Consider the following 22,154-nt stretch of genomic DNA (forward strand, 5'->3'; position numbering starts at 1 on the left):
CTCATCTGTAAATACCTAACTGGCTGAATCTTTGTGAGTCTTAGAAATGAATATAAAGCACCTAATGGGTACCTCACACCGATAGGCAATCAGTGAAGCTTTTTCACCACCACCATCATCATCATCCCCTTCACTGTCATCATCAATTCTGTTATTGATTCTCTGGCTTTCACATCTTCACAATCCTTCTGAGTCTATGGATTTTGCAGCCTTCACTTTACATAAAAATTAGTTTGAAGCTGGTGATCTGTGGTGTGGTGTTCTCACTGACTTAGGGAGGAAGCTTTATGAGAAATTAGTGTTAAAGAGGAAAGAAGAAACAGGCCCTCTAAAGATGGAACATTCTGGTCTTGGCTCCATCTGGTACTGAGCAAGTGAATGAATACCTCGCCCTCTGCTGAAGTGGTTCTCAGCTTTTAGCTTGTGTTTGAGTAAGATCCAAAACTCCCTATATCTCACAGTGTGAGTGTAAAATGGGCTGGAATTAACCTAGGATTTAGCATTTTTAGGAGTATCTCTGGTGATTTTGAGACATGGTTCAAAGACTCTCTGTTTTGTCCTGTCCCCTCCAGTTGAGAAACTTCTGGATGCATGTGTCTTTGAGTGAATTTGTGTTATAAAACCTCTACTTCAGGATGGCCCAGCTCAGATGGATAGAACAAGCAGAACAGACCTGATTTGCTTGAGAGCAAAGAAAGTGACAGGTGCAGAGCCCTTGATCATCTTGGTGTCTGGGCCTGAGTGTCCCGCCACCCCCGGCACTGTCACCCACGTGACTGAATCCAGCGTCTGTCAGTCGCCCACAGGCTGACACTATCTTAGTGAGCTAACCCTGGTGTCTGCCCTGCGATGGCTCATTCAGGAGCCGCTGGAATGATCAATGAGGCTGGGCAGCCAGGCCCTCCTCTGCCTGCCGGTGAATCAGCCTCTGGCTGCCTTGGCCCTTTGCTTTCAACACAGAGCAGGAAGCACTTGAGCTGAGCGCAGCCAGGCTGACTCGAGTCTGGCTAATGGCTTTTCTGTGTCATGCATTGTCCTTGGTCCCATGCATTTCCATGCGTGAGTGGGTTGGAGCTCCTGGAGATGGCCCAGGAATAGATATCCCTTCTGCATCCCCGCCCCTGACTAAAGCCCTGGACAGCATTTTGGTTTAAGGGTATCCGCTTCAGAAATGGGGTCAACACTAAAAAAAATTGAAGTTGTCAATTGAAGAAAAATTCGCAACCTAAAAGATGTGTTAAATTGTATTTGGGGAGCTTACTGAGAACTAGAGAGAGCTCTGAGAAGGGAGGAGCCAGGATATATAGGAGTTTGGCTGGGGAAAAAAACACCACATAGTCGAACAGTAAAAAAAAAAAATACCATGTAGCTGTAAAAGATACGCTAGTCACAAAAAAAACCATACATCTCAAGGTAATGAATTTAGTGCCTTTTTTTTTTTCTTCCCATGAATGGGAAGCGCATGAGTCTAGGTTCTCTGAAATGTTTCCTTAGGTGTTCATCTAGGGCCAGTGTCCAAAGCACAGAATGTTACCTTTTCTTCTCCATCCTGAATTCTGCTCAAGGCTCAACACTGAGGCTTGTTGTGGGTTGGAGTCAAGAGGCTACAGTGGCTGATGGCGTGATGGCAGGCAAATATTCATTGTTTACTGGAATGGCAGCAACATTCCCTTTCCACAAGGTGGAAATGAGATAATACAGAATTCACCATTTTAAAGTCAACTCAGCAGCATCTAGTACATTCACCACATTGTACAACCACCACCTCTAACCAGATCCAGACTTTCCATCACCTCAGAAGGAAACCTCACACTCACTGTATTGGTTGGCTCCGGCTGCCATAGCAAAGCACCACAGGATGGGTGGCTTAAACTAGCATTGTAAGGGCTGACAGTTGTGGATGGTGGAAATCAAAGATCAAGTGTCAGTAGTCAGGGCTGGTTCCCTCTGGGAAGGCTGGGATGGAAGGATCTCTTCTGGGTCAATCCTTGGCTTGTAAATGGCCAGCCTCCTGCATCACTTCACCACATCTTCTTTCCTGAGTGTCTCTATGTCCATCTTGTGGTAAAGAACCCATCTGCCAATGCAGGAAACGTAAGAGACCTGGGTCCAACCCCTGGGTCAGGAAGAGCTCCTGAAGGAGGAAATAGTAGCCCACTCCAGTACTCTTGTCTGGAGAATCCCATGGACAGTGGAGCCTGCCAGGCTACAGTCCATAGGGTCGCAAAGAGTCAGGCACGACTGAAGCAACTTAGCACACACATGAGGAAACCAGCGCTGTTGGATTAGTGCCCATCCCAGTGACCTCATTTTAATTTGATTGCCTCTGTAAGGAGCCTGTCTCCAAATAAGGTCATATTCTGAAGTACTGGGACTTACATTTGACTTTTGGGAAACACTGTTCAACTGATTAACACCCATGAAGCAGTATCAGTATCAGTACCCCCTTCCTTTTTATGGCAGAGTAATATTCCTTTGAAAGTAAACATATTTTCTTTGAACACCAAGTACAAAGCAACTTCTAGTGAAATCTTCATCCCCTGGGCCACTGAGCATTCTGTTCTAGGCTTGTGTGTCTATCCATATAAGGTGGAGTGTTGATCTCACAGGTGTATCTTACAGATCTCCAGCCTATAACCTTTTTCTCACTGTTTCCTCCTGGAAAGAGGGTTAGTTAGTCTTTATGAGCAAAGGAAAGAGGATTTACTAAGGGGAAGCCAAGACAAGGTTCTAATCCCAAAATGTGTTTAAAAATAAATTTTATCTTTGATTTCCTTTCTCCTCTCACTCCCTTCATCCTCAGCACAGACATAGATGCATTAAAAGCATCTTAAATACAGACCCTTCTGGGGAGGAGTGTGGCACAGACAGGAAGCTCTGCCCTTTGAGAAGAGCCAGACTCTGACAGCTCTTTCCATTGTCATGGTGACTGCGCCTGGTCCCTTGGGCTGACCTCACAGCAGAGCCTTTCTCATTCTCTCCACACTCCCCTCCCTGCACCTGCCTCAGAGTGAAACAGGGACCTTCAGACAGGTGAGTCCTCTCAGCTTTAGAACTGACTGTACTGTTGATTTGTACATTTCACCTTGCCCCCTTAATTTAAAATCTATTTCTTTTATGCACATAGACAGGAGACCTGCATCCCTGTTGACCTTGGCTCTTTGGGAATAACCCAGAGCCATCATTAGCTCGCTGCAGACTCAGGTCCCTTCCCCACATCCATGGGCCTTGATGGTGCTGACACTGTGTCGTTTCACACCGAATCTGCAGGAAGGACCACAGCAGGGTCTCATCACCTTGCCTTCTGATTCTGAGCAGACTTCCTTCATGCATAAGTTGTTTCACTCCCTCCTTTGCCTCTCTCTCTTTCTCTTCTTTTCCCCTCCATTAAATTAGTTTTTGTTACTTGGGAAGTTCACTGGGTGAAGAGATGCATGCTGGCTCCAGGGTTTTCAGAGAGGCAAGAAAGAGACTGGAACAATTCAAAACAGCAGACAGCATGGAAAATATTCACATTACGTGTTATTCTGTTTTATCATTTTCATGTAAGCACATGTGGCTTCAGGGCCCTCAGGCTAGAAGGCCACACACTGTTAGTGGAATTGGTTGAAAAGGATTTATACTGTATAGATTTTCTCCCTTGTGGACCAGCCTAATGGTGGGTTCACAGTTTCCACTCAAGGGGGATTCTGGGCATCTGGAGATATTTTTAAGCTTCCAGGTCATTCTAATGTCCATCCAGCTTTGAGAACCACTATTCTAGGGGACAGAGACCTCCAGGAGAGTTTTAACACTTTGAGAGAGGCAACAAAAGAAACAGGTGACATCTAATCCTCTGTGCCCAGCAATGCAGTTAATTAGGCAGAAAGAGTGGACAGAAATAACACACTCTGGTCTGTCTTGTGCCAGGCAAAATAGGAATTTAGCTCCACTTAACCCTGTAAGGCCAGTGTAAAAAGGGAGATTCCAGCGTGCCCACCTCCCTGCTGCTAACCATGGGTTGGTTGATTGGCTGCCAAACCTTGAAGACCATCAGCCCCCTGGTGAACATTCGCCAAGGTGATGCAGAATGGTCACAGGAACAAGCCGTTTCTGCATTCTACTCACAGTTAGTTCTCCTCCTTACTCCTGAGGAAAAATAACATCAGGCCCACGTGCCTGCTTTCTTTTCTCAACAGAAAGTGCTGATGCCATGAGTTGCTTGCAGCACCGTCATTGGGAGGGGTTGTTTTTAAAAATGAGTGGTGGGGCTGACCTGTCTGCATCCGTGTGTTTTGTAGTACAGAATTGGACAGCTGTACATGATCAGCAAGCACAGCCATGAACAGAGTGACCGAGGAGAAGGGGTGGAGGTCGTCCAGAATGAGCCCTTCGAGGACCCTCACCATGGCAATGGGCAGTTCACAGAGAAGCGAGTATATCTCAACAGGTAAGTCCTGGCAGCTGGCCCTCCACCTCCAGGTGCCCTCCCTGCCCAGGAATCCCTCCCACCTGGCCTCACGGCTCCCAGTAGAGGCTGTGACTGTCTGGGATGAAAAGCTGATTTAGAAAGTCTCTATATCCGCCCTCCAAAACCACCAGTCTAGTTGCTTCCCTCGCATTCTGCAAAATAGTCCTCAAATGCATCTTCATCAGAAGAAGCTTTCCTCTTACCATTCGCAACCCTTCCACCACATGTTAGGATGAAATCTTATCTTAAGGATTAAAGGACTTTGTCTTCTCCCTTGGTTCTGGGATTAGCAGAAGGAAAGAGGCAGCTTTGCCTGTAAATTGTAGAGAAGTAAGTGCTGAAGATAGTCGTGTACCATTGGGGTCTTAGCTCAGTAAAATTTCCACTTCCAGTCAGGTGACCACTCAAGTGTCCCCAAAGGGAATTGACAAAACTAACAGTCACCTGTGACCAAAGCGAGATACAGTATGCAGGTGTTTTCTATTTCTCAACCACTTGAGAAACTTTATAACTTTTCCTGCAGCAGAACAAGAAGTGGCCAGCTGTCTCAGTCATGTCTGTTTTCTCTATCAAAATATTCATATTTATCTTAATGGAGAGTAATAAACATTAGTAAGAGGGAAATTTGTTATAAATAGGATATCTGGACTTTCAGTAATAATTCCATTCTTCCCAAGGTGAAGGATGTCATCCCTCCTTTGGAAGGGTAAAAATTCAAGGATGATCAACCAGCACTGATCAGGACTGCCATTTCTGTTTCGCAAAATACACTTTTTAATCTTTTCTGTTTTCTTATTACTAACGACAGAATTGATTATTGGGGCTTGTCTGATCTTCTCCCTACCTTACACCCCCCTCTAGGTCATTTTCTTCCTTTTACTTTTCTGGGTCAGAACATTTGTAGTCACATGCCATATGGGGTATATTTTCTTAAAACTAACAGTTAGTGAACCAGTGTGTGACCATTCTGGTCTTTGCTATCCTCTCCATGAATACTACCATCTATGGCCTCCCTTATTGGCCTATTTCTCATTATTCAGAAAGCACTACCAGCATAATAGTTGGACTGTGTCCCCATTTTGTCCACTGACACTTGTGAATATTTCTCCATTCTCAGTGCTTTGACCACAGACAGATGTTCCTGAGGGAGCCATATTTGGAGTCTCTCATTCTTGCATGACCTCCACCCTCCAACAGGCTGAAGGGGACTATTTCTTCTTGATGGGAATGTTTGTGTTCTGTCACTAGTGTGTTTGGAAATCTCTCAGGCCAATATCCTGACACTGAAGGCCTTGGGCTGATGAAACCAACACCTTTTAATCAGCCCACGGATGCAGTACCAGGGAATTCCTGAGTCATGATGAAATGCAAATGAGATTGATCCTGTTCACCTATTAGTAGCTGTGAATTCCCAGGATTTGGAACCTGTTCAACCTGCAACCAGCTGTTGATTTGTAGGAGTAGCTAAGCTCCAAGTCTAGTCTGAGAATAGCTTCCTTAACAGAGCGGTTTCTCAATATGCTGCTTTGACATTCTTGGTGCTAAGGGTGTAAATAAAATATTGAGCATCACTCACCTCTGTAGAGCAAAGAGAAGTGAGGAGAGTGCAAGAAAATAGATACAAACCTACAGAAAATTCCATTTCTCAGCAGACAATTACATTTTCCCAAGTTATTGCCTGGGGAATGTTCCCTAAGTACCAAATTTAAGAAATTAGAAAACTTTATAACTTTTCCTGAAACAGAACAAGAGGTGTCCAGCTGTCTCTGTCATGTCTGTTTTCTCTATCAAAATACATGACATTTATTTTAAAGGCGAATAATAAGCATTAGTAGGAGGGAAACTTGTTATAAATAGAATATCTGGACTTCCAGTAATAATAACTAAAAAGAGTAATATAGACCTTCCCCCTGCACCTTGTATGACAAATAGAGGATGAAATATAACAATATAAAACTGAATTCAAACCAAAGAAAGGGAAATCCTCAGATACTAGAAATAAAGAGGAGACTCTTAACAGGAGTGGGAAGCAGATGAGCTAATGCCAGGGAAGCTGGGGGATGTCAGAACTGAGTGTGGGCCCTGCCATCTAGGGGTTGGGGGTGTCATGCCCATAGTGTTAGTTGCTTAGTCATATCCGACTCTTTGTGACCCCATGGACTGTAGCCCACCAGGCTCTTCTGTTCATAGGATTTCCCAGGCAAGAATACTAGAGTGAGTAGCCGTTACCTTCTCTTGGGATCTTCCCGACCCAAGGACTGAGCCTGGGTCTCCCACGTTGCAGGCAGATCCTTTACCTCCCGTAAAGGGACAGGACATGAGGCCTCAGTGCCTGTAAACGGGGCATTGTGATCAAGAATCATGCAAAAAAAAAGTTTTTGACAAAGGCTGAGAAAAGTTATTACTCAGAGACGCACACTAAAAGAACTACTAGGACTTCCCTGCTGGTCCGGCGGCTGAGTCTCTGCTCCCAGTGCAGGGGGCCCAGGTTCAGTTTCTGGTCAGAAAACTAGATCCCACGTGCTTCAATGAAGATCGAAGGTTCTGCATACTGAAACCAAGTAATTAAGTAATTAAAAGTACTACTGGATTCCCCTGGTGGTACAGTGGATAAGAGTCGGCCTTCCAATGCAGGGGACACAGGTTCGATCTCTGGTCCATGAAGATTCCGCATGCTGCGGAGCAGCTAAGCCCATGCACCACAACTACTGAGCCATCTGTGCTCTAGAGCCAGTGCGTCGCAACTGTTGAGCCCTCAAGCTTCAGCTAGTGCGCTGGTGTGTCCCAGAGCCCGTGCTCTACAAGAGAAGCCCCTGCAATGGGAAGCCCACGCACCACAATGAGGAGTAGCCCCTGCTTGCTACAACTAGAGAAAGCCCAAGCACAGCAGTGAAGACCCAGTGTAGCCACAAAAAGTACTAATAAAGGCTGCATTTTTAAGTAAAAGGAAGTTGAAACCAAGAAGAATGAGGGGGGAATCTAGAAGAAATAGTAAATATCTGGACAAATCTGAATAAGCATAGAATGTTGCAAATATATGAATAATGAGTAATCGGAAATATACTCATGGAATTTAAATAATTCAGATAACAATAACAGATGTCCAGTTCAGTTCAGTCGCTCAGTCATGTCCAACTCTTTGTGACCCCATGGACTGCAGCATGCCAGGTCTCCCTGTCCCTAACCAACTCCTAGAGTTTACCCAAACTCGTGTCTGTTGAATCGGTAGGGGTAGTAAAAAGGAAATGCTATAAGTTGCTAATATATTATCTAGAAAGAGGAAAGACATGCTTACTAATTTTAAAAATTTAAAGCAAATATGCCTACTCAAAATGTAAAAGTAACCTCTAAAAGAATAGTAAAATAATATGTTTTGGTCATGCACAGTTTTGGAAAGCACGACCAGTCTAATAGAAGGCAGAGGAAGAACAAAGAGAAGTCTACAAAAAAGTATGGTAAATAGAAAACATAAATTGTGTTTGTCAGATGATAAATCAAAATATATCACTGATCACAATAATGTGTTAAATCCTAAACCTGAACCTAGCTCAACAAAGATATGGCAACACTGACAAAATCACAAGTGCCCTGAAGTTATAATGGGAGATTTTAACCTTCTTCTTTAATAAACTGATAGAACAAGTAGACAACTTATTAATAACAAGCATAAAGAAGATATGAACAACTGAATTACAAGCTTGACCTAGTGGCTATTAATAGACCATGGAACCAACATGCCTTTCAAACACACATGAAAGTATATAAAAACTGAATACAAAGTAGGCCAGAAACCAGTCTCAAATACTAGAAAATTGATATCATGTAGGTCTTATTGGCTGATTTCAAAGCATGACAGTAAGAAATTGCTAAAACAGTAAGTGAACTCCCACAACATATAGAAATATAAACACTTCTAAGCATTTAATGAGTTGAAAATGTCAGATAAGATACTTAATTTCCCGGCCACCTTTGCAGCTAGGGATGGCATGTAACCTAGTTCCAGCCAATAAGATGTGAGATTTTCCTCCGTGATTAAAAAGGGTAAGATATTCAAGGTGTTTATAAGAAAGGGGATGAGAAGCACGTGGTGATGGCTGAGAAGGCAACAAATAGTGCCTACTACGTGAATCTTGATAACAAAACTGAGCAATAACATTACAAAGGGAAACTTACAGATCAATTTCAATTAAGAATATAGACATGAAACTTTAGCAAATCAAATACTTCAGAGTATAATAGTATAATAATTCATGACTTGATTAGATTTTGTTCATTAATATTAATATGAGAATTTGACAAGATTGCTGGGTATAAAATTCATAATAGAAATATCAATAGCACTATTACACAGTGGGAGCAATAAATGGAAAAAATAAGTTTTAAAAATTCCATTTATAAGAGAAAAGGAAACTTAAGGTACCCAGTAAAAAAAATCTACAGATAACACAAAATCTTTTTGGAGGAAAATACGAACAATTAACCAGAGAAGGCAATGGCACCCCACTCCAGTACTCTTGCCTGGAAATCCCATGGACAGAGGATCCTGTTAGGCTGCAGTCCATGAGGTCACTAAGAGTCGGGCACGACTGAGAGACTTCACTTTCACTTTTCACTTTGATGCGCTGGAGAAGGAAATGGCAACCCACTCCAGTGTTCTTGCCAGGAGAATCCCAGGGACGGTGGAGCCTGGTGGGCTGCCATCTATGGGGCCGCACAGAGTCGGACACGACTGAAGTGACTTAGCAGTAGCATAAACAATTAACAGAGGACATTTTTTAAAAACCTGGACAAATGAGAGTATTCATGAATGGGACATGCTGCATTATAAAGTTCCAATCAATTTTCAGATCTGTTATAAATTTAAGGTAGATCTGATTAAAATGCCAACAAGGTTGTTTTTAGATAGAATTTAAGGATATAATCCTAAAATTCCCAATTACTATAGCTATATAAATAGTCTTGAGGTCTGGTAGGGTAAGTCTCTCCTACTTACTGAACTTTTCCAAAATTCTCCATATGAATCTTAGGATTAGAAACCCCAGTGATGTGAAGAACACTGGATGAAGCCAAGGACATTTAACCTGGAAAAGCTATATTAGGGCATATAATGGTGTGATTAGGTGGGAGAATAATTAGGCCCATGTATTCTATATGACCTCAAGAGGACCAATTAGACTCAGACCAGTGGGTGAGAATGCCAAGAGGAAAACTTAGGCTCAGTTTGAGGAAGAAATCTAAGTATTGAAGCCACCAGAAAACATAGCAGGGTGATTTATATAGTACATTATGCTGTTGCTGGGGGTGTTTGAGCATAAGTAGAATACTCACTTCTCAGGCACATTCAGACATCAAGTAAGTGGTTAAAGTAGCATTTCAGATCCTTTTGAATCCTCATTTTCTATGCTTGAAGTATGTTTCAGACATTACTCCAACTCTCCTCCAGCATATGTAAATGAGTAACCAACAAGGTCCAAGAAAGAGTACTTTTAGCTCCTTTTGCACAAATCTAAGTAAGTCCATTATTTTATCTCAGAACCAGGAAGATTATGGTTTAGTAAGAAAAAGAAAAAACTTGATATGTGATGTAACTATAAAATACCTATTTTTGTGATCATAAAAGTAAACTATCTTTCCTGGTGGCTCAGACTGTAAAGAATCCATGTGCAATGGAGGAGAGCCAAGTTCGATCCCTGGGTCGGGAAGATCCCCTGGAGGAGGAAATGGCAACACTCCAGTATTCTTGCCTGGGAAATCCCATGGACAGAGGGGCCTGGCGGGCTACAGTTCACGCGATCTCAAAGAATAGGTCATGACTGAGCGACAAACACTTTCACTACTTTGTAGTTGCAAACTAGAGTTAACCCACCTCAGGCTAACACATGTCCTGCATGCAGAGGTCATGGGACTCTGATTATGGTGAGGCTGCTTTATAATTGTAATTCATTAATTGAATACTTATTGAAATTGACAATGTGTAACAAATTGTTCTGGTATTGAAGAGAATCTCTTAATAAGTAAGACATGGTCCTTGTATTCTGATCAAAGTAGGGCCTAGGTCACCTGATTTCATTATTTGTAAGTCTTGCTGTCCATCTTATGAGTGGTGTCAAGGAGGAAAAACGTTTTTTCCATCCACTTTTTGTTGTTCAGTTGCTCAGTCACATCTGACTCCTTGCGACCCCATGGACTGCAGCACACAAGGCTTCCCTGTTTTTCACCATCTCCTGGAGCTTGCTCAAACTCATGTCCATTGAGTTGATGATGCCATCCAAACATCTCATCCACCGTCGTCCCCTTCTCCTCCTGCCTTCAATTTTTCCCAGCATCAGGGTATTTTCCAGTGAGTCAGTTCTTCGAATCAGGTGGCCAAAGTATTTGGAGCTTCAGTTTCAGCATCAGTCCTTCCAATGACTATTAAGGGTTGACTTCTTTAGGATTGATTGGTTTGATCTTCTTGCAGTCCAAGGGACTCTCAAGAGTCTTCTCCAACACCACAGTTTGAAGGCATCAGTTCCTGGACACTAAGCTTTCTTTATGGTCCAACTCTCACATCCATACATGACTATTGGAAAAACCATAGCTTTGACTAGACGAACCTTTGTCAGCAAAGTAATGTCTCTGCTTTTTAATATGCTGTCTAGGTCTGTCATAGCTTTTCTTCCAAGGAGCAAGCAAGCGTCTTTTAATTTCATGGCAGCAGTCACCATCTGCAGTGACTTTGGAGCCCCCCAAAATAAAGTCTGTCACTTATTTGCTTGTTTGCCCATCTATATGCTATGAAGTGATGGGACCAGATGCCATGATCTTAGTTTTTAAATGCTGAGTTTTAAGCCAACTTTTTTCACTCTCCTCTTTCACCTTCATCAAGAGGCTTTTTAGTTCCTCTTCACTTTCTGCCATAAGGGTGGTGTCATCTGCATATCTGAGGTTATTAATATTACTCCCAGCAACCTTGATTCCGGCTTGTGCTTCATCCAGCCTGGCATTTTGCTTGATGTGCTCTGCATATAAGTTAAATAAACAGGGTGACAGTACACAGCCTTGATGCACACCTTTCCCAATTTTGAACCAGTCTGTTGTTCCATGTCTGGTTCTAACTGATACTTCTTGACCTGCATACAGATTTCTCAGGAGGCAGGTAAAGTGGTATCGTATTCCTGTCTCTTAAAGAATTTGCCACAGTTTGTTGTGATCCACCCAGTCAAAGGCTTTAGCATAGTCAATGAAGCAAAAGTAGATGTTTTTCTGGAATTCTCTTGCTTTTTCTATGATCCAGTGGATGTTGGCAATCTGATCTCTGGTTCCTCTGCCTTTTCTAAATCCAGGTTGTACATCTGGAGGTTCTCTGTTCATGTACTATTGAAACGTAGCTTGGAGGATTTTGAGCATGACCTTGCTAGTATGTGCAATGAGTACAATGGTGCAGTAGTTTGAACATTCTTTGGCACTGGAATGAAAACTGACCTCTTCCAATCCTGTGGCCACTGCTGAGTTTTCCAAATTTGCTGGCATATTGTGCTAGGTCACTTCAGCTGTGTCTGACTGTGTGCAACCCCATGGACAGTAACCCTCCAGGCCCCTCCATCCGTGGGACTCTCCAGCCAAGAACACCGGAGTGGATTGCCCTTCCCTTCTGCAGCACTTTAACAGCATTGTCTTTTATGATTTGAAATAGCTCAGCTGGAATTCCATCACTTCCACTAGCTTTGTTCATAGTGATGCTTTCTAAGGCCCACTTGACTTTGCATTCCAGGATGTCCAACTCTCAGGGAGTGATCGCACCATCATGGTTATCTGGGTTATTAAGGCCTTTTTTTGTACAGTTCTTCTGTGTATTCTTGCCTCCTCTTCTTAATATCTTCTGCTTCTGTTAGGTCCATACCGTTTCTTTCCTTTATTGTGCCTATCTTTGCATGAAATGTTCCCTTGGTATCTCTAATTTTCTTGAAGAGATCTCTAGTCTTTCCCATTCTGTTGTTTGCCTCTATTTCTTTGCATTGTTCACTTAGGAAGGCTTTCTTATCTCTCCTTGCTATTCTTTGGAACTGTGCATTCAAATGGGTATATCTTTCCTTTTCTCCTTTCCCTTTTGATTCTCTTTTCTCAGCTGTTTGTAATCCACTTAGTATTGGTGATTTGGGTCCTGCAAATTAAACTGAAACTGATAGATTAACAGGAAAAGAGACATGTTTTTATCCATGTACATAGGCAAGAGCATCCAGAAAAATAATGACTCAAAGGACTGGTTAGAATTTGGGACTTATATACCATTTTAATAGGGGAGGGACAGAAAAGGGACTTATGGGAAAAGAAGTATCTTGTATGAAAAATAAATGGGGCCTCAGGAGAACGGATGAGAGAGAAGATAGCTTTGTGATGATGTCTGTTTAGGCAATTTCTTGTCCTCGTGCTTACTTCTTGTCTCTGGTGATAGGAGTCAATCTTCTCTGGTTGCAAAACTCCTGGAAAGGGGATTTATGACAGTTGAATTATTTTTGGAGGCTCTGTTTTTATGAGGATAAGCAGAATTCAGAAAAAATATCTTCCTGCAACTATTGGATTCTCAAATGTCTTCAGCTCAAAATAATCGTGATGTCACTGTAGCATGTTGTGGACTCCCACACTGACCACAGGTAAGTGAGTTCTAAAAGTTGGACTGGAAGTTACTAAGTTGTTCCAGTGCCCACTTAATAACTTACACAGAGAAATATCAATGTCCTATGGACCTGAATTCATGATCTGGCAAAGGGAATGGATTCCCTTCTTTACATCAGTTTGTATGGTAAGACAAATCACATTCAGAAACTGCTTTACCGACTTATTACCCAGAGCAACTACTTGGAGCATGGAAGTACTCAGTGTCTGTGTATCAGGGCCTCCTGTCTGAGTCTCTCTCGATCAGAAAGGACATTTCATGGAGCGATGTTAGTGGTCCACAGAATTATCTGAAGGCTTGAGATTGGACAGCTATCAGGTCAGGGCAGCTCCAAGAGGCCAAGAACAACAATGATGACAACCATCTTTAGTGAAACTGACCTTTTCATTTTGCCATTACCATCATGGCTGCCATGGATAGGCCTGAACTGTCCATTTTTCCTTTGTAGCCTTTGTTCTAAAATACCAAACATAGGGAATAACTCTGGTGGTCTAGTAGTTAGGATTCCAGGCTTTCACTGCCATGGACCAGGTTGAATCCCTGGTTGGTGAACTGAGATCCCACAGGATGCACAGTATGGCCAAATAAAACAAAATAAAATTCCAGGCATGAACATCCCATTGAGTTCCCAGGTCAAGCCCGGCTGCTAGTGAGTGGGGAGAGGGACTTCCAGACTGTTTTCCAAAGTGACTGAACCATTTTACACTCTAGCAATGTATGAGGGTTCCAATTTCTCTGCATAATCACCAACACTTGTTATTGTCTGTCTTTTTTATTACAGCCATCCTAGTGGGTGTGAAGTGGTATCTTGTTTGGGTTTTGACTGGCATTTCCCTAATGACTAATGATATTGAGCATCTTTTCATGTGCTCATTAGCCATTTATATGTCTTCTTTGAAGACATGTCTATTGAAATCCTTTGCCCATTTTAAAATTGAGTATAGTGTTTTTTTCAAATGCCATTTATCCTTTTAGTTCTTGTTGCTTAGCTCCCTGGATTGTGGGGTTACTCCATTCTCTGGCCCTTCCTATAGTGTCTGATACACTGTTGTGTGCAGTACATTTGGGTGGCTGCCCTAATGCATTTAGAACATTACATTAGTGCTAATATATTAGTACATTTGGTGGTTGTCCTTCGGCCTTCAGTCCAGTTCAGTCAACCAAATAAGTGGTGTTTCTTGGCTTGTCTGCAAAAATCCTGATTTCAACTTGCATCTGGGGAAAAGAGTCAAGATACTAATCTGGAATAGTGATTCTAAATAAAACCTGTCGTCCAGAATCACACGAGGATGGAGCTTTTCTTTTGTCCCCTTTCATTTTCACCTCATTCCTAGCTTCACTCCAGTCCCCTCTCACTGAAACTCATGAGGGGAGAGAAGCAGATGGGGGTGGAGGGGAATTGGAGAAAAGATGGAGCCTATTTTTAGGCTTGTTTATCAGTCATGAAGTGTCATGTTCTTCTCCACTACGGCTGCTGGATTAATTAGACTGTGCTGGCAGCTGCCAGTCAGGGAGGGTTGCCAGCTTCTAACGGTGATTCCGCCTAATGCCTGAAATGATTTGCATGGCGAAGACCTTTCTCCCACTACATGGCTCTTGCCTTCCAGGGCAACCTCTCCTGGCTTCTAGTGGCTCTGGGTAGGAGAGGGGGCAGCTTCCCTAAGCCATGAATCTTGTTTAACTGGATAAGCAAAAGCCACCAGACAGTCACTTTACCTACCAACTCATTGGTAGAACCTTGATGCTGTGGCTTGGGTCTTTCTTTCTCATTTTTTCTTCCTGTTCTCCCAGATCTTCCCCCATAGAGCCTAGAGCCGCAGTTCCTGTGGCAGTGGGGAGAGTCCACGGCCCAGGCAAGAGATCATAGAGGAAGTGTTGGAGCCAGAGATTCCGACCTAAGAGCTTATTTCCACACTGTTTTGAAAGACTCTTCATGGTTATTACTGATTTCTGAATATCCAGAGATGATCTTTATTCATTCAGAAAATATTTATTAAGCATCTGCTGTGTGCCAGTCATCATTTTAGGTGCTGGCTGGGGGAGCAGCAGTAAACAGGACGAAGATCTATGCCCTGGTGTGACTTGCATTCTAGTTATGGGTAACAGGCAGTACACAATAGCCATCTATATAAAAATATTGTATATTTTAGAATGTTTAGTCATATATGCTAAATAAATATTCAATTCATATCTATTGAATATAATATTAAGTAAATTAATAGTATTTTTAATATATATTGGAAAAAATAGAGCACGTAAGGGCCCTATTTCAGACGTAGCTTTCAGTCCATGCTCTTCATTTGGTCCCCATCTCAATCCTTAAGAACACATCAGGCATTCTCATGCTCCCGGGCCCCATGCCTTCTGTCCCTTTGACTACTCCCATGGAAAAACCACAGAAGCAGGATGTCTCAGCCTGGTTGGGGTTTCAAGATCATTCTGTCAAGCAGTTTCCACCTTGATTCTGCCACGCTCCTACCCAGTGATGATGACACATGTGGTCAACTCCCCTAGGTGCTCCCCAGCACCCCTGCCACGTTATCCTAACACTGTTCACACACGAAGCTTTCCAAGAACTGACACAAGGTAGGCTGCTTTTCTCAGAATCCAGAACATATTGTCCTTTTATAGGAAGAGTGGCAGCAGTGTCCAAGTTCAAGGAACTTCTGTGGGTGATGCCGCAGCAGCCTTATCTCTCACAGGTAATGGCTCTAGTCCAGAACCTCTGTTCATCTCTTTGCTGCAGTATAAAGAATTACATTAAGATGAGGACACAAAGACCATCCAGAAGACAATGCATTAAGGAGTAAATGAGTAAGTCATAGCAGCGTAAGAGAAATTTAAAGACCTCAGAAATCACTGTACACACAACTGGAGAGGGACAATTGGTTATTATCAAGTGACTGTCAAATGTCAGATTTGGGCACATAGAAGAGGTCAGAATATCTGTCCTGGACCAGTGGGAAATGGAGATATGAAGGTAGCTAAGACCTTGTAAGAAACACTTAAATGAGACTTCCCTGATGGTAGAGTAGATAAGAATCCACGTGCCAATGCAGGGGACATGGGTTCGATCGCTGGTCCAGGAAGAATCCACATGCCACAGAAAAACTAAGCTGGTGCATCACAACTACTGAAGCCAACGAGCCTAGAGCCTATGCTCCACCACAAGAGAAGCCACCACAATGAGAAGCCCATGCACTACAACGAAGAGTAGCCCTGGCTCACTGCAACTAGAGAAAGCCCGCACACAGCAGTGAAGACCCAGTGCAACCATAAATAAATAAATAAAATTATTTTTTAAAAATCACTTAAGTGAACTGCAGTTCTTTGAGCCTAATCTTAGCATAGCTATTGGCTAGTTTCAGATATGCAGTTTGGCAGAAAATCTTATGTGACGCACTGTTTTTTGTTTGTGTTGGTTGGTTTTGGGGTGGGGGTTTTGGCTGCGCCACATGACTTTCAAGATCTTAGTTCTCCAACCAGGGATCGAACCCAGGCCTGGCAGTGAACATGCTGAATCCCAACCACTGGACCCTAGGAAATTCTTCCCAAAGCACTATTATATTTTGTGAACTCAGAAGGACTCCCTGCCCAGAATGTTTAAGTTCAAAGTGTCTAGTTGAGACTTGCACAATTCTGACCCTTGTTGAGAAAATGAAATTAGACTCCATTTGGACCACATTTGACCTGATGATGTTCAAGAACCCCTGAAGCCAAAAAATATTCCCAAATGAACATAAATTGCAAAATGAGATTAGATATGCTGGAGAATTTGGTGATAATCTGGATTGTAAAGCGATAGAAGGGAGAGATGGTTTAGGATTCAGTTCCAAAAACTCTTTATGAAGTAGATAAACATTCTTAACCTGAGGCAAGATCAGATTATGCCTGCCTTGGGGCATCCTTGGCCTCTTCCTACTAGATGCCAGACCATCATCGCTCCCCATCCCCAACCCCCAGCTCTCACGACTGAAGATGTTTCCAGACTTGGCCAAATACCCCCTGGCGGGGGAAATTCCCTCACCTCTTTCCTGTTGAAATGAGAACCACTGCACTAGAATGACCAGCTTCCCATTTTGCTCATGATCAAGGAATTTAGCATGTAGGACCTTTCACTGCTAAAACCAGGACAGTCCCATGTAACCCGAGGCAAGTTGACCACCTGGCTGTCATTGATATGTTCTATTTCATACAAAGTAAAGATATAAGAAGTGAAACAATATAAAAAGTCTGTCCTTCGGAAACATGGACAAAGGTTTTAGAGAAACATGTTATTTTAGAGTTTTGTCTTTTTACTCAGTGTCTCTAAAGCCTGAGCCATGGTGAGATGATTTGGGGAGGTTTGATCTCTGCCAGTAGACTGAGAGAACATGATTCAAGTCATGCCACCTTTCCAGCAGAGAGATTCTTGTTTGACGCCAGGTAGCAAGTTTGAGTGACAGGCTTCTCCTTGGAATTGTAGGCTGTGTGGCAGTATACATCATGAAAGTGACAGCAGCAGTGGAGTCTAATTTAATTCCGTTTCCTTTGCAGCCCTGATAAATCATTGCTGCAGGGAAAAATGAATTTTACTTTCTCAGACAAAAATGATTTGAGTAATGATGTGCTCTGGGGAAGTCGGGGGCTAAGAGAAGGTCTGTAGTAGGCTTAAAAATATTTAAATGGCACATCATGGAATTTGTTCCAGTGCCTCCTGTGCCTGGCCTAATAAATGGCTTATACCAGAAGGGCTGCTTCCCAGACTATTTGGAAGAGTCACATAAAATCATATCAGCCATCTTGGCTAACTGTTGTTTTAGGGTGCCTTGGAAAGGGTATTTGATGATAGTGTGGCATATTCTGCATACATTGGCAGATTAGACAACTAAGATAAAGATTCTAGAGCCTGTAGTCCTGATCATTTACAAATAGGACAAATCTCAACATGAATGGAAAATGACTGGTGTTTGTCATCTTCCTTCCAGAAAATTGATTGTTGCTTAGGAATATAGTTCTGCTGGGAGGCTTTTAAAATGATACAGGGAATGAGTTATGGAGGGAGGAAGACTTGGACCCCAAAGTACTATCAAGAGGCTGGTGAGTCTGGGGTGGGGAGGGGGCGCAGTGTAGACGGAACAGTGGAGAATGGTTTCTAACGCTTGAAGGGAGACAAAAGTACTTGGTCTAAGCTGAACAATTCCTAGCTTACTTTGGGGAGCTTCTACAATCCCATTTCAATCCACTGAAAGCACGAGAAACCAATTTGCCGATGAGTAGAATCAACTTCTTGTATGACACAGTGGCATATCACGCTGGGGTGTGGGGGCAAGCAGTAGGGGACCCGGGGGACCTGGTGATCGTGACCACTTCCCGCAAGCCAGCCCAGCGCTACTTTCCCACTTTCAACGTCAGTCCCAGTTACCCTCCAGCTTCAGTGACTGAAAGAATAAATCCTAGGCGAAAGCTGTAAAATCCTCTGTTGGGAAGCAAGCCTCTTCCTAGTGGAGCAAAGGGAAGGTAAATTGAGCAGTTACTGCAGAAACGATTTTATGAGAGTGAGACATTCTGCATTACAGCAGCAAAAAGAACCGTTCTGTGAATTATAATACTGCTCTGCATGCCCCTCACAGCGCACCTATGGCAGTGGCCTTCATCTGATGCCCACCCGGCTTCAGGGGAGTCTGATTTCCCCATTTATTTTAACCGTGATAAATGGCCCAGAGCTTTCTTTGAGTTAGGTCTGGCCAACCATCAAAAGTACGTATTTGTGTTTTAAAAAGCTGGTCCTGGGTACTATCAGAAAGAAGAGAAGCAATTTGGGAAGACATACAAGGTGCACAGTATTTTACTGGCTCTGGATGTCATTTAAACCCCGTGTCCAAGAAGGGGATTTGGAGTTTATTACCCTGGTATCCCCCCCTCTCTTAGCTAGATCAGCTTGCAATTCACAACTGCTTCTTGATGTTTTTTATCGCCAACTGCCGAGAGCCTGCGTCCTCTCTCTGGGCCTGATGTACTGCTAGACGTCGGTGTCCCAGGCACTTAGCTGTAGGCACCAGCCCAGAAAGAAGATAGTAACAACCAGAAAAACAGAAAGCCCCAGAGTAGAGTCAGGGGGGAATGAAGTCATGCAAACATATTACAGGAATATATAGGGAATGTTCTGGGCCTGCAGAAAGCTGTGAAGTTTGCCTCAGAAGGAAAGCAAAATGAAGCAAAACAAAGCTTAATCAGTCCTCGGTCACTAACGGTCCTGGGGTTTTCCTTGGGTTTTCTTTGTTTTGAGAATGTATTTTGCAAATGGCTGCCCGGGTCCCTGTTCCAGAGAAATGGCTCTGTCGTTGCCTTAGTTTCCTGGGGCTGCAGTAACAAATTGTGGTGAACTGGATGGCTTTAAGACAACACATGTTAATCCTCTCCCAGGATGGAGGTCAGAAGTCTGAAATCAAGGTTCCTTCTGGGGAACCAATCTCTTCTGTACCTCTTTCCTGCCTTCTATGGTCTATGGCCATCATACATGTCCTAAATACTAACATGAACAGAGGATAGTTTAACAGTGATGAAGATCAGGGAGATAGGGACCAAGTGGCTGTGGAGAGGAGGGCGGAAATAGAAGTCCTCTGATTTCTCTAGCAGTCGATTTCTATGGAAAGATGTGGTAGCAGGGTGAGGCACTGGACAGACTCTAATTGTCGTTTTTCTTTCTTTCCTCTTAGCAAACTGCCCAGTTGGGCTAGAGCTGTTGTTCCCAAAATATTTTATGTAACAGAGAAGGCATGGAACTATTATCCCTACACAATTACAGGTAAGTCCTTGTATACCCAGTATGTCACAAGTATCCATGCAAGGACACAGGGGGATTCAGATTTCACTGATTGAGCCAGGATTATCCCAGCAGGGACTCACAGGAACCCTGTGACACCTCCCTGACCTTTTGTCTCCATACTTTTAAGTCAACACTCTTCCTAGCAGGAGGTTGTAGGGGTTAAGCTAAACTATTCTATCTTCCTTCTTGAAGTGATCATTGTAAATAGCATATGGAGAAGAAAAAGGAAGCTCTACTTAGTGACACTTCTAGAGGTTTCATTATCCTTATTTCTCCCTCTTTTCTCAATAATCTCCAAGTAATTTTAAGGTGTGGTTTGTTCATAATCAAGTTGTTTATTTTGACTTCTTTGCTTCACAGACACCCTCCCCACACACACACTGAACAGAACTTGACTGTTTTTATCATTTATGTAAAAGGTTCTGTTGGGTCTCTCAGCTCCAGACCCCTTCCTCTGCAATCAGATAACATGAAAATCAGTTTCCTCCTCACTTGTAGTGGAGTGATAATGACACTCAAAATGTTGATACTGAGCTAGAAACTGGCCAAAAAATTTAAAAGGTTTGGTTCCTGACCTCAAACACATGAAAATTCAAGGTCCCATTTGAATATCAGCCTAACAAGCTCTTTTTATTGGTTTTAAAAGCTGCTTTTCCACTTAAAAGATTTCCTTTGTGGTTAATGAAATGCTCTACTGGAATTATTAGTCTTTAATTCTGCTTTTCTAAGGCCAACTCTTTAGTTTTTAATTACCCACAAGCCTATAGGCTAATTGAATCTTGTCTTACACTCCTTATCTACCCAACCACAGAAGTATCATATGAAAGAGTTTCAAGAACAAACATGGAGACGCTTAGTATTTATGAAAGTTTAATTCTCAGAAGGTTTCTTTGCCACATTTTTAATAGTTATAATTCAGCAATATTTGTTAGTTCTGTGGTTTTATAGTGCATATAAGTATGGTCTTAATCTATCATTTTCTCTTTTTTCTTTTCCCTCTTGCCCAAATGAACATCTGGGACCAGAATACACAGTAAGTTTCATTTAATCATTTAAAAATACTCAGCCTAAGATCAGAGGAGTAATTGGAACTTCCCTTGTACTTCTCATCTTATTAATGTAATTTAAAAAATAGAGGAATACTTCAGAATCAGAAATATTTAAATATATGCCATTATATAGTTATATAGAGTGCAATAATTTGAATGTTCTCATTTGTTCAAGAATATGAATGTAATTTAAAATGCCTTCATAGTCACTTTACATTATTAACTTTTGCTTGTATTTTTAAATAGCTTGACTGCTCTACTTATGGTAGTTCACTCTAATAGAACAATTTCTAGCAATGTGGTATTAAAGAGATGATGGTAATTATCAATGGTGGGCGAGGCTTTTCCTTATAGTCTGTGATCTGATCCCTTATAGAAAGACCGTGAAACTAGAAAGGCATACATTCAAACTATTTTACTCAGATTGAACAGTCTCAGTGACTTGATAAAGTCATTTAATTTCTTCCTGTCCTAAGAGCCTCTAGCATCATTGCTTACACTAAAAAAGAAGTCTATAATGTCATTGTGTTGGTATTTTCATATGGATCATTTTCCTCAATGGCAAACAGATCTAACTCTCATAAGAAGAAAATGGTTAACTGAGCTCACAGGTTTAAGAGTGTTCACACTGCTATATTTAAAATGGATAACCAACAAGGACCTCCTGTATAGCACACGGAGCTCTTGTCAATGTTATGTGGCAGCCTGGATAGGATGGGAGTTTAGGGGAGAATGGATCCATGTATATGCATGGCTGAGTCCCTTCACTGTTCACCTGAGACTGTAACATTGTTAATCAGTTATACCCCAATACAAAATAAAAAGTTTATAAAAGGGGGAAAAGCAAGATAAAAAATAAACAGGGGGTTATTTTTTATTTGTTCTTAAAGAAAAAAGACTGAGTATTATTTACTTTAATTTTGAAAAGACTGAGTCTTTTTTAAAGATTCATTTATTCTTATTTGTTTTATGTTTGGCTGTGCTGGGTCTTCATTGGCTGCTTGCAGGCTTTCTCCGGTTGTGGGGAGAGAGGTCTGTTCTCTAGCTGCGGTGCACAGGCTTCTCACTGCGGTGGCTCCTCTTGTGGAGCACGGGCTCTAGAGCAAAGGCTTTGGTAGTTGTGGCACAGGGGCTTAGTTGCTCCAAGGCATGTGGGAATCTTCCCGGGCCAGGGATCAAATCCCTGTCCCT

The 22,154-nt window shown here is 42.4% G+C and overlaps 1 protein-coding gene across 1 annotated transcript in view; it reads left to right on the forward strand.

Annotated features, from left to right (window-relative positions):
- PITPNC1 (phosphatidylinositol transfer protein cytoplasmic 1) overlaps positions 1–22,154 on the forward strand; it is a 231,980-nt gene that overhangs the window by 98,654 nt on the left and 111,172 nt on the right. The window contains exons 2-4 of the mRNA XM_070479761.1: positions 4,281–4,429; positions 19,805–19,893; positions 20,940–20,947. Coding sequence (XP_070335862.1) covers positions 4,281–4,429; positions 19,805–19,893; positions 20,940–20,947 — 246 coding nt within the window. The remainder of the gene's footprint in view (positions 1–4,280; positions 4,430–19,804; positions 19,894–20,939; positions 20,948–22,154) is intronic.

Source organism: Odocoileus virginianus, chromosome 17, assembly GCF_023699985.2.
Source record: "Odocoileus virginianus isolate 20LAN1187 ecotype Illinois chromosome 17, Ovbor_1.2, whole genome shotgun sequence".
Lineage (NCBI taxonomy): Eukaryota > Metazoa > Chordata > Mammalia > Artiodactyla > Cervidae > Odocoileus > Odocoileus virginianus.